This window comes from Schistocerca cancellata, chromosome 1 (genome assembly GCF_023864275.1).
Source record: "Schistocerca cancellata isolate TAMUIC-IGC-003103 chromosome 1, iqSchCanc2.1, whole genome shotgun sequence".
NCBI lineage: Eukaryota > Metazoa > Arthropoda > Insecta > Orthoptera > Acrididae > Schistocerca > Schistocerca cancellata.
Window position 1 is genome coordinate 829,720,719 of NC_064626.1, and position 13,762 is coordinate 829,734,480.

Consider the following 13,762-nt stretch of genomic DNA (forward strand, 5'->3'; position numbering starts at 1 on the left):
AACAGCCATCAACAAGCTAAACTGATGAAAATGTTACTCGTTTGCATGAGTTGTTGAATGCTGACCTTCGAATGAGTGTGCGGCTGTTAGTTGAAACTCTGAACATTCTGAAAAGTGTTAAAGTGTCACTTGACATAGGTCTATCTCCTTGGCTTTCTGCTGCTCTTCCAATCAGTCTCTGACACCCAACTGACTCTTCACATAGTGAGGTACAGACTTATATGTGTAGTAAATATTCTGTTATTGGGCCAATAAATAATCAATTTATAATAATAATAATAATTTTATTATAGCTCAGTTGCCTCATACAAGTCTTTCAATTGGATGTCACTTCAGTGACTTGCATGTCCCTAATCTACTCCAGTTAACCATCAGGGAAAGAGGACATACAGTTTAATGTGTAATCTGAACCACATGTCATTCCCGGTGATTCCTCATCTCATCAAGAGATGAAGGCTAGTATAAAATGCGGACCGCAAAATATGTGGTTTGACTGGTATTCAATCCCAGGGCTTCTTGGTTTCCAGGCACACGCTTTACAACTAGACCATCAGGCCCGACAGACACTTTAAAAACTTCCTGCCATTCACTGTTTTTGTCTCAACTACAAAAATAAATGCACCATATTTCAAAACTAGTTACTAATCTGTCAGATTAGTAATTCAAGTACATATTGAAGTAAATATTTGACATATATGGTGCAAATCAAAATTTACCTGTTGTGTGCTTGGGTACTGAAGGCTAATGAGGAATAATTGGTCGTAAAACTGTGCAGCAGTCTATATTTCATAGTGTGTGTTTTTGTTTACAGTTTCAATTTCATTACATTTAAAGTAATTTATTTTCGAGGAGGAGCAAGAAATTTGCATGATGATGACAGGCACAAATAGGAAATCATAATGTAACAAAATCAAAAATTGCACCTTACAGGTATTGACTTATTTATGAGTTAACATGTTTCCTCGTTCAGAAAAATTGGTCCAACATTAATTTTAACAAGTTTAATGTTATAGTTACGTGGATGTAATGAAGCAAATGAGAAAGGACCCTGAAGAAGGTGAACGAAGCCAAGACAGTGAGATGGGTGCGTGGGAATCTTCTGATAAACAAGTGGGTACTACGTCACAAGGTAGCATCTCTTCTAGTGCCTGGACTTCTCGATCTTCAGGTATGTGTATTTTGGCAGTCATTTAATATTTTTATGACAAGAAGTGCATTCTGGTGTGTTGATCCTTTCTGGCTGTGATCAACAGCGCACTGGTCTTTGAAATAAACTTACAAACTTCCATAAAAAATGTTCATAATAATTTTTTCCTTGTCACAAAGGGTTTAGTTGTGACAACAATACAACTTGTATTCCTTAGTCACAACTGCTTTACCTTATTCTTTTGACCTCATGGTCCCTCCAAAAAGATAAAACTGTAATGGATGAAATGTCAAGATGATATTATTATGCAAAAGGAAGATGACCTCCAAAGATCAGTGTAGCAGCTGAACAGAATATGCAAGAAATATAACTTTAAAATTTTTAGTAATAAAACAAAAATAATGACATTCTGGAAAAATATCTAGTAAGATCAAAAATTGTTTTGGATAATTCAGTTGTAGAACAAGTGTCTCAAATCTCTTATCTAGGCTATTGTGTAAGTTTTGATTTTGATACTGATATTGTAAATAAGATACACGAATTCCAAGCTGTCTGTGGTACCATTAGCAGATCATTGAGTAAAAAAAAAATACAAAAAGAGACCATCACAAAAATCTATAAAGCATTGGTGGTGGTTCCTGTGTTATTCGATGAAAGCAAAAGCTGGATTACCACAAAATAAATAAATAAATGCAAACAGCAGATATGAGGTTCCTAAAAAAGATGAAGGGCTGCACAAGAAGAGACATTATTATAAATGAAGACATTAGAACAGAATTAAATATTTTGAACTCGAATAAAAAAATTTGAAATATATTGTGAAAATTGGAGATGACATCTTGTTAGAATGCCAGGTCATGGAATTCCCCAGAGATAATGAACCATAAGCCAAACTGGAAAAGAGGTATTGGAATTTCTCAAGAAAGATGGGAATAATTCTGTTTAAGGATTCAGAACAGGCCATGGCCTAGTCACTGAAAGGATGATGATGATGATGATTATCAAATAGAATTGTCACCTAATGTCTTATTTAGTGACAGATAGGCAAGTAACATTGAGAAGATAATGGGTAGGGCGAATGAATTCATTGCCATGCCCAAGATTGTGTGGTACCCCACTGAGTGAATAGGATGTACACTCATTTACAGACTGCTTATGAAGGCAAATAGTACCCTGTTGTGTGATTAAGAAGTTAAATTGAAATACCTACATTGCAGAGTACTGCAATGTTCTGTGAACTTTACAAATTTTTCCCAGAGCACTTTAATAATTTGGCTCAATCAGATGTATGTCAAAGGACAGCAGCACTATGATGACTCAGTAGAATAGTGCATACACAACTTTTGGTGCACATGTCACTGTTATGTCTTGTAGAAGGGAATTAAAGACGAATTATATATAAGGAAGCATTAATGCCACTCAAAACTTTATAAATTATGAACTGCACCTGACTATTTCAGAAATTTCTTCAGCATTTGGAGTAATTAATGAAGTGTTTGCCATTATCAGAATCTCAGCTTGAAGACTTGTGTACATATAAGTTCATCATCTTTTAGCAAACTGCCAAAACAGATTTATTGGGAATAGACAAAAAATAAGAATTTTGCTTGTGTTGTGACTAAAAGAGAAACATGTTTGTGCTTGAGCCCAATCTGAAATTTTTTGCATTTGGAAAACTTTGGAAGACATCCAGCTACTCCATTAAGAAATTAAATTGAAATACCTTCATTGGAGAGTACTGCTATGTTCTTTGAACTTTACAAATTTTTCCCAGAGCACTTCAATAATTTGGCTCAATCAAATGTATGTCCAAAGGACAGCAGCACTATGATGACTCAGTAGAACAGTTCATACACAACTTTTGGTGCACATGTCACTGTTATTTCTTGTAGAAGGGAATTAAAGAAACAGCTAATTTTATATAGATTCAGACATTACGTGGAAGCATTGCTAATTTTATACAGATTGAGACATTGTGTGGAAGAATAATATGCATTTTGTGCCTTTTAATTATATTTAATGAATCTGTAATAGAAGATGTAATTTCTTTTGATCTACAGTATAGTGATAAAAACTGGAATGGCTGGAGAGAGAGAGAGAGAGAGAGAGAGAGAGAGAGAGAGAGAGAGGAGAGGCAGATCACTACACCAAATGAACAAGCGTAGAAAATCCATGTCGTGAGAATACTTAAAGGAGAAGGAAAGATGTACCTCAAATGTGAAACTGTCATTGTTGACATGTTAATAGAATGAGAATATGGGAGAAACCCAAGAAAACATGAGCAGCTTACATAAGCATCAATATAATATCCGTAGTTCTACAAACTGCTTTTAGTCTAATACTGTACATTTAAAAGACAGTAATTTACAATGCAAATATTATACTGTAACTTCACTATTACCCTGTAGCTCCACTTATACTACTGTGATGCAGCAGTGAAATATGTCTTAGCGCAGTTAAAGAAAAGCTGACCATTCACTTATAGGTGTTTTTTGGGAATCCAGGAGTATCACAAATTTAGGTTATCTACTGTTCAGTACAATATCCACAGATTATTCTACATTCTTGGAATAACTTATGCTGATGGAAAATTCTTTGTGGAGAATACCGTGTGGTAATATAGACTCCCTGTAGATCTCATTTTTTATTTATTTATTTATTTATTTTTTTGAACTGCATCAGTTGCTTTGCCATGCAAAAATAGGTGCTTTAGCAATGCCCAGAAATCACTTTTCCCAATTTCAGCCAAGAAGCACACACAGAAATGAAATCGGTGCATAAGGAATGCCCTTTTAGTTGTTATCATTGAATTTGTGAAACAGTTTAAAATCGAAAGCATTGAGCTTCTTCACCGTTAGTATTAATATCATCTGCAGTAGTAATACTACAGGTAACCAATGAGACCTCTTATCACTGTTCAACATCCTCCATAGCCCTTGCAGTGATTTCTTTTTAAAGTGGGATGGTTTTCTATTACATCTTGTATGGGCTGTTTGACAATTTGGGATGTTGCATTGGGTTTTTTTTCTAAAAATTATAGTAAGATATGACAAAAGTACCCATTTTATGCCTGCTAATGTTTTTATATTTGGTATGAAGTGTGCCAGAGCTATGTACTAGCAAAATATCATAAAGCTCACCATTAAGGAAGCAATGGTACAGCTTTATTTGTATATGAAGGTATGCAAGTGCATAAACAGGTTCTGAAAATTGTTAAAGAAAACAGGCGAAGAAACGTAATTCAGAATTAAGTCAAATAAGCCATATAGTATACACAGTAGGAATTAAAAGTAATGTCAAAATGAAAGTGGTGCAGTTCATACTGCAGAGTAGTACAAATGAACTACAAGAATATGTTTGATGAAATACAAGATCATAAATGTTTATTTTTTGAACACAACTTTGCTATTGTTATCTTTTTGACTTTATAGTGTGTTTCATTGCTGCCCCCCACCCTTCTGCAGTCCCCCAAACCACAACTCCCTGGCCAGTGTGTTATTGTGTCTTCTTCATTCCCTCATTTGTGATTTACATAAATCCATAAATACATCATCCATGTCCTTCCTTCTGAAAGCATTTGAGCTCTTCCTTCCAAATTTGCTGTTTGCAGATTCACTTTTTATGATTAGGTAAAATAGCTTTCCACTGTAACATAATTTAGTTTCTTGCTGTTCCCATGAACGTAATCCACCTTGTCTGTATCCTTCAGTTATTTTATTTATTTATTTTTTCAAATTACTTGTGAATCCATGTTTCTAAACTTTCATCTTTATTCTGCTGTGGTATACTACCAATTAATTTATTTTGTTCTTCTCCATGTTGATGAAATATGTCAGCTCATGATGCACTTGGCTGAAAGGTATATGACTGAAATGTTAAGAGAAGAATAAAGCTTTCTGCAGCTGCAAACCAAAATTTAATTGACCATCTGTGCAAGAGTTCATTTCTTTCACTTGTATACAGTGTGTTCATTTTAGACAGTGAAATATCTTGAAAACTATACACTGAATTTTTTGTTATAATTCCAATTATACCACACTTGATCCCACTCCACCACTTGCATGAGTGGTGGAGACAACTTCGAAGTATTCAATGGAAACCCCATTTTTATTGCAGATTATGATGCTATGGCAATATCTACATACGTTTTGTCTGAATCATTTTCTTCATTTTGCCACAAATGGCACTGCAGTTGAAGGAATAGAAGTGGGTACACGATCATAATTTGAATGCTACTCAATGGTCCTTGAATATCTAGTGGCACATAGGAGTGCACGTCCAGGCTGCAATAGTAGGACAAGCCATTATTTCATAACTTCTAATTGGAAACCCCATTTGCAATGTTGTATTTCTCTGACATATCGAACAGGGGACCACGTGTTGCACCACTGTGAACATGGCTTGAGGTGAATGCTACTCTACTTTTCCATTTAGAGTTTAGTATTCAAACATAGTATGGCCAAATTCAGTACACTTAGTGATCCATTTTTCAAATGACCGTACTCAGTACAGCAGCATATCTCCAGAAATGTCAGCACAGGTGTTTCTGATGCAGTCAACCATGCCTTCATGGCCTGTTGGTGTTTGCTGGTACATCTTATCTTTTAAATACCCCCACAGAAAGAAATCCAGTGATGTCAAATCTGGTAACCTAGTGGGCAAATTAATAGGGCCATCTCTGCCAATCCACTGGCGAGTGTAAACGTGGCCTGATACCTATGTGCTTCAGTTGTGTAATGCTCTGGGCAGCCATAATGTAGAAACCATATATTTTGTCGAAAGTACAGGGCAACATCTTGCACTAATACTGATAGCTCTCGTTCCTGAAACATTAGATATTTATTCCCATTTAATAAGCCATTGATATAATATGAACCAATGAGTTTGTTCCCCATGATGCCACACCATATGTTAACTGACCAGGGACGTTGATGGTCAACTTGCCATCGGAGATTGTCTATGCTCTAGTAATGCATGCTATGCTGATTAACACTACTATGGTTTGTGAATGTAGACTCATTGGAAAACAGTACCTCAGCAAAGAATGTGGTATGTGGTATGCGGTTTATTCATCTCATTACATACAATTTTCAAATCATTTGATTTGATGTACAGGAGACATGTCAAGGTTTACAAAAGAAACTTTTTTCACTTTTTTAAGAGAAATACAAAAGTTTACATTATATTTCACATTTCTACACATGTACATAAAATAATACATGTAATACAATCCCTGTGTTGAGATTGTGAAGCTGTCCTCAATGAATTCATCGACAGAATAATAACACTTTTCCACCAGAAGAGTAAGAGTAAAGAGCAATCTTTTCAGTGAACCAATCTCCATTTTAAATATATTACTGCCTTTTATTTTATTGAAAATTTTTAACCCCATATACTCTGGCATTCGTGCATAAAGTTTTAAACGATGTGTTGGAAGTTTGAAGTTATCTCTGTGGCGAGTGCTGTAGTTGTGATCAAAACGGGAAGTGTCTAGTGTATGTTGGTTTCTATATAGGAACACCACCATCTCATATATGTAAAGTGAGGGTATAGATAGTATTCTTAAATTTTTTAACAGTGGTCGACAGGATTCCCGTTTTTTTTGCAACACACGTTTTTAATTACTTTCTTTTGTAATACTAGGAGTTTAGTGACATTTGCTGAATTTTCCCAGAAGATTATGCCATAACGAATAACTGACTCGAAGTAGCAGTGATAAACTATCTTTCTGGTATCCATGTTTGTGGCACCTGACAAAATACACATTGCAAATGCTAAGTTGTTCAGTTTATTTGCTAAGTAATCTATGTGTACCTTCCAATTTAAATTTTTGTCAAGATTTAGGCCTAAGAACTTCACGTGGTTTGCTTCTGTGATATCCTGATCATTGCAAGTTATCTTTATATCACTCCTTTCTACTGATTTAGCTTCAAATTGCATCATTTTGGTTTTAGTTACATTTAGTTTTAGTCCATTTTGATAGAACCAAGATTCAAGTTTTTCTAAAGTATTTTTGGCTTTTTCTGGAATATTTTCAGATACCTCATTTTCAATTAGAACTGATGTATCATCAGCAAATAAGACTGAATGAACATCAGTAGCAAGTGGTAGGTTATTTACGTAAAAAAGAAACAGATAGGGACCCAATATCGAACCTTGTGGGACTCCTTGGGGAACTGTTTTCCAGTCTGATGAATAATTGGTTCCATTTGAAGTTAAAGTTACTCTTTGTTTCCTACCAGACAGGTAAGAGCTAAACCATTTTAAAGCAGTGTCTCTGATTCCATACACCTGTAATTTGTGGAGGAGTAATGCATGGTTCACTGAATCAAAAGCTTTAGTCAGATCACAGAATATACCTGTGACCTTTCTACCTTTATCTAACGTGGAGCATATTTTTTGGATAAACTCATTTATAGCATTCACAGTGCTTTTAACCTGTTGGAACCCGAACTGGTTTTTAAAAATTATATCATTTATAGTAAGAAAGTTATTAATTTGTTTTGCTGCAATCTTTTCAAACACTTTAGAGAAGACCGGCAAGAGAGAGATGGGGCGGTAATTCCCCATATCTTCTGTCGATCCATTCTTGAATAGAGGTTTGATCTCACCATATTTCAATACCTCTGGAAAGCATCCCTGTTCAAAAGATTGATTTATAATAGTTGACAGTGGTTGGGAAATAATCTCGTACACATACTTGATTACAGATGTTGTTATTTCATCCCACCCATGTGAGGTTTTGTTTTTTAGAGACAATATTTCCTTTTCCACATCCCTTTGGGTGATTTTTTCAAATTGTTTAAAAGATGTGTTCTGGCTGTTTTGGAATGTGAGGGTCGCTTGCATTTGTTGATGTCCCATTCACGAAACACTATGTGGTCACGGAAATCGGTGAGATGAAGTTCTTGATGCAGTGACACGTGATATGGATGATACTTATGACAATGCAGTATAATGACAATACTCCCTGCAGATATACTGGTATCATGGTGTAATTGCCGGATGCTTATCTGTGGGTTGTGGTGCACTGTCGCTAGTACAGCTATTTCATTAGCTTCCCCTGTAACACATTTGCTTTGTTTCCTTTTGCCGGTCTGTATGCTTCCATCAGACATAAAGGCATTCTCAATCTTATCAAAGAACGAAAGAGAGCGAACTTTCTCTGGAAACCTCTTGGCATACAAGGCAATAGCAGCCTCACCATTTCTCCTCCATAAATAAGGATTATTTTAGTTTTTTCTTCTATGGTAGCAACATTCATCGTCCACTTGCATGTCTGTTCTTCGAATGATAGGTAGGTGTGCAGGTGATAAACACTGTGCAAGTATTGTAACATTGAGAGCCGCTATCTGTTCTATGTCTGTATGATGTGTGAGCTCCAGTCACAGTGTACTGCCTGGTAGTATACGTCGTAGTTAGCTACACCGCCACAGTGGCACATAGGGTAGTCTCTGTTTGATATGTCAGAAGAATACAACTTTGCGAATGGGCTTTCCAATTAGAAGTTATGAAATACTGGCCTGTCCTACTCTAACAGCTTGGAGACAGGGTTCCATGTGCCATTGGATATTCAAGGGCCATTGGGTAGCTTGTCATAAATTATGATTGTATACCCATTTCTGTTCCTCTGACTGCAGCTCCATCTGTGAAGAAATGAAGAAAATTCTTAAGACACAAAACATATGTAAATTTTGCTGTAGAATCATAATCTGCAATAGAAAACGGTGGTTCCCATTAAAGATTTCATAGTCTCCCACCACCACCACCCAACCACGGGGTGGCATGGCGGGTTGAGTGTGGTATCATTGGATGTCCCTCTCCGAAACAAACAAATGGGAATTACAACTTTTTTTGGTCCAATGTGTAGTTTTTGAGTATTTTAGAGCCTCCAGTTGAAATGAACACACCATTAGTGACCTTTATCGTGAATATTTAATGACAAACTTTTATTACATACCTTTTTACAGGTTATTGTTTTTCTACACACTCCTTATTTTTTAAATTTCTACTCATGTCTTTAATGTTTTTACCTTCAGCTTCACTATAATTTTCCGAGATCTTACACCAGAGGATTTCTTTGTTGGGCAAGGCAAATTTTCTTTCATTACATGAATTTTGTGATGTTTCTTTGTAACATAATGTATTTCACAGCTGCGGACTTGTTTCTTCAGCAGATTGTTACTGGTGTTTCAGTTTATGGACTTGTCCATATTCTGTTACTGTAATTTTTTCATTTACTTAATAACTTTCCACTTCTTATGTCGTATTTGCATTTCTGTATCCAGTCTGTAGTGCAACTGTACTTGTTTTAATGCAGAAAAAAAGTTCTTGAAGTTAATGTGTTTTGCAGTCAACTTTTATTTTCTTCTTCACAAATGTGATTTGGAATTCTGTAACTATGTCACTGATGTATTTGGAAAAGTAAAAGCAATATCTTTGTCAATCATTGGGAGAACTAATCAGTTTTAGAAGTGTTTGGACACAAAGAAATGTAATTGAGATGTCCTTTGAAAGAGATAGCTCTGCCACACAAAAACAAAAATGAAGTACAGACAGTTTTCTGTACTGTTCATAAACATTGTTGTTTGTGCAATGGGGAAGAATTTTATTATTCAGTAGGCTGTAGCTGTCTCATTTAGAACAGATAAGGCTAAAAATATTTTAGTCATCTGCTGTTTGATTGTGTGATCATATTTGCTGGTACCGTATAAAGAGAATTTTTTAAAAATAAACTTCGTATAAAATAAATGCTATTATTTTACTGACTGTTCTGTGACTCATCTCAGAACTCTGAATAATAACTGATTCACATCTGAGGAATGTATGATAAAATACTAGCCATTGCTCATAAAAAAAAGTGCACTGATCTCATTAATTTCTTTTCCACGCTAGTGGGAGTTTTGTAATGTTGATATTGGTCTCATTCTAGGGAACTAGTTATTAAATGGAGGAAAGATAAATGGTGGTAACAATCTATAGATGTAAATTAATAGTTATTCCCATTTTTAACTTTTGTGGCATGGATTTCTCTCTCATCGGGCTACTCAATTATTATGTTAACTTGAATGCTTCAAAGTGTCTGCCTTACAAAAAGCAGGAAAAGTGTCTAGAGCAGAGACAAAATCGCCAGTGACACAGAAGCAGCATCAGTCTGGATGTACTACGAACACAGTTCCTTCTGCAGCTACTACTCCAGGTTCTGCTACACCTAGTCCTGGATCTGCATGTGATTCTGCTGTGGGTGTTGCAGCAACCAGCTCCTCTGCACAGGCAACATCATCAAGGAATTCACAACTTAGCACGGTACTATTAATTAAAAGCTGTGTACAATATATTATTGGTTGCAATCTCCTGATCTCTCTCTCTCTCTCTCTCTCTCTCTCTCTCTCTCTCTCTCTCTCACACACACACACACACACACACACACACACACAAACAAAACTGTTCATGTTTCCATTTTGCAACAAATTAGATAATGTTTATATTGCATGCAGATGGTTATCGATGTAACTGTAACACTTACTCTAATGTAATTAATATAATTTATTATTTATTTGAATATTCTGTGGATTATATTTACATTATTTTGGTGTGATTGTAATATCACAGTTGATTTTCACCAGTGGATGCTGCCTTACTTTTCACTGACAATGTGAGTGAAGAGGTTTAGGTGTTCACATGTCACATGCTACCAGTGGCATAGTTATTGGTAGAGTACCACATTTGTGTGTTAAAGCTGAAAACAGCAGACATTTCGTATCACTCACTATCCATGCAGCTGAGGCTCTTTTGCCTTTATGTGGGTGAGCACTCATGGGCACTTGTGACACAACAGGCATGTGGCACCTGTCACACATCTAAGGAAACATGATGGTTAATTACTTACAATGCAACATTCTGTATAGTGGCAAGGAAATGAAATGCATTGAGTCTGTGCAGTATACAAGCTACACAAGTATCTGTGTTAATAAGGCGAGGTGGTATTGGTTATCTTTTGAGAGTCCCATCAAGCTGAGCAAAGTTTATTTGCACTCTCCCACTCCCTCTCCCCCTCCCTTGCACTCCTCATCAGAGTGAACACCACTTGGATTGGGCACATGCCTGCAGTACCCTGTTTTAGACAGTAAATGTGTGCACCCTCCCAGAGAGTCCACATTGCCTTCTTTAGTAAAAACTGGTTGACTGGAATTAATTAATCTTAATAATATAATCTGTTCTGCCACCTTTTCAGCATGTGAACTAGCTGTGCGAATGTTTATCTTCAACATTTAGAAACAATTGGAGATGGGCTGAAACTTGTGTGAGATGTTCTACACAAGGTTTTAACACTAGACATGTCTCTCACCAAATTTTTTGGTCCTGGCAGGATGGCATACTATGCACAGAGTTGTCAAAAGGAGACCCTATATACGACATACTAGTTTCTGGGATACTACATTCTTGAACTGTGTCGGAGCACATTTGAAGTATTGGACTGAACGAACTTTGACAGTGTATTTGAAACAAGAGGCGCACCCAGTTACTTCCATGACCACAGTTGCCACAAGAATTTTCGTGAAAACAAAATACCTTGGCCTGTAAAGACTTGATTGTTAAATTACTCTCAGTACAGGGTGTATCATAATTAATGGCATAAACACATACACTTGAAAGTACATGATACTAGAAGGAAAAAAGCTTCAGTAAACATAGGACCAAAAATGCATACCTTAAGAGCTATGAGCAATTTTTCATCTTCAATATTGTGAAGCAAATCTCTTCTACTGCAAGCTCTTTGCTTTCTGCATTTTAGGAAGTAGTAGTATGGACCAAAATGAGAAAAACGTCCATTAAACATTTGCTCTAAAATGCGTACCTTAAAAGTTATGAGCAATTGTTCATTAGAAGAGTTGTGTTTCCAAATAGCAAAGAAGAGTATGAGCTCATAGTTCTTAAGGTATGCATTTTAGAGACATGTTTATTGGACATTTTTTCCTTGTTTTGGTCCAAATTACCATTTCCCAAAATCTGGAAAGCAAAGAGCTTGCAGTAGAAAAGATTTTCTTCGCAGTATCAAAGATGAAAAATTGCTCTTAGCTCTTAAGGTATGCATTTTCAACCCTACTGAGACTGTTTTGCTTCTAGTATTGTGTACTTTCAATTGTATGCATTTATGTCATTAATTTGATACACCCTGTGTATGATTCATAAACTGCTGACAGAATAGCATGAATAGTTTTGAAAATAAAAAGTATCCTTACTGTTAAAAGTAAAAGTTCTTGCACCAACAACTTTACGCCCCTCAGAAAAAGTTGAAGACCTCTGGTGAGTTACAGAAATTATGGAAAGTAATTCACACTATAAGATGGTAATAGACAACTTTTGCCCCTGAGCTTTAATAAATAATCCCAGCTGAATAACATATCTGATTTTACTATAATTTCAGGTACAGTAACTAACAGAAACTCTTTGACATAATAATAAGAATTACATTAATTAAAAATACAGTTTCAAATTTTAAATGATATTTAATACCATACTCTTGAATTAACATGTACTTCTTTGAAGCAGTTGTTTATAACATTGTTTTTTCAATGAGAAAAAATTGTCAAAGTTAACGTACACAGAATTTTTCAGAGAGCAACATGTTTCTTTTATGTAAAATGCGTAATAATGAAGCATAAATCTTGTCTTGTGTACAGTAATGCTGTTCGGGAACATTTTATGAAACAATTTACTTCTTTGTGAGATAAATTTTGAAGCACTGTAGTTTGTATTATGTGACATTGTAGTCACTACATTGGTAGTTTGTATTTTTGTATCACAGTTTTGCAGCCAGCTTCTTGCCTTTGTGAGAGCACACTGTGCACAATTTGATAGTGTTCAGGTAGGAGAAAGAAATTTATATTTTGTGGTTTACATGCACACAGTCAGTGGCCATTCAGCTTTTGTCATAGTTCACCATTGCGTGTAGTCATTCACACTCAGGTGTGATATTCAGGGGATAACACTACTGTATACACTTGAAGTGACTCAGTGTCTGCCTTTTTCTTCTGATGTACCACAAAGCCATATTTGAAAGTGAAATCACTTTGGAAATACATACTGAAAGCACTTTCAACAAAAATCCGAATAAAAAACGCAAGTATTTTGTTCCAGATATTCTTTGCCTGAATCTCCATACTTTAATCTTGAACATTAGTCCACTTCATCCCCAGATTCATCTGGAACACTGTCTTCTTAAAAATCACAATCATTATCTTCAAAATCATTATGTAACTGTGGTTTGCGCTGGGCGAACATTCCGCTACTTGTGTACCTAACAACATGAAGATGAGCACATAAAGAAATAAACAAGAGGGTAAAAATGGCTTGGCATTCATTTGGAAAACTAAATGCTATATTGTTCTCCTTTGAAAAGGCTAAGCCTTATCTCTGCAGCCACAGCTTCCTCTCTTCATCTCCATCTATCATTTTCTTACCTACGATCTTACCTTCAGAGACATTTTGTAAAAGAATATTGTGTCTAATTAAGTGTCGAGTGAATTTTGCTTTGGCATGGCTTATGGGTTTCAGTAGCTTCTTCTATTTCTTGTTGAGCCATCTCACTCATTTTACTGTCAGTCCAGCTAG

The 13,762-nt window shown here is 35.8% G+C and overlaps 1 protein-coding gene across 3 annotated transcripts in view; it reads left to right on the forward strand.

Annotated features, from left to right (window-relative positions):
* LOC126188663 (circadian locomoter output cycles protein kaput-like) overlaps positions 1-13,762 on the forward strand; it is a 108,572-nt gene that overhangs the window by 59,191 nt on the left and 35,619 nt on the right. The window contains exons 12-13 of one of the 3 annotated variants that reach the window (XM_049930270.1): positions 1,014-1,168; positions 10,245-10,453. In XM_049930270.1, the coding sequence (XP_049786227.1) occupies positions 1,014-1,168; positions 10,245-10,453 (364 nt within the window). The remainder of the gene's footprint in view (positions 1-1,013; positions 1,169-10,244; positions 10,454-13,762) is intronic. The other 2 variants (XM_049930286.1, XM_049930278.1) reach the window with 2 other exon arrangements.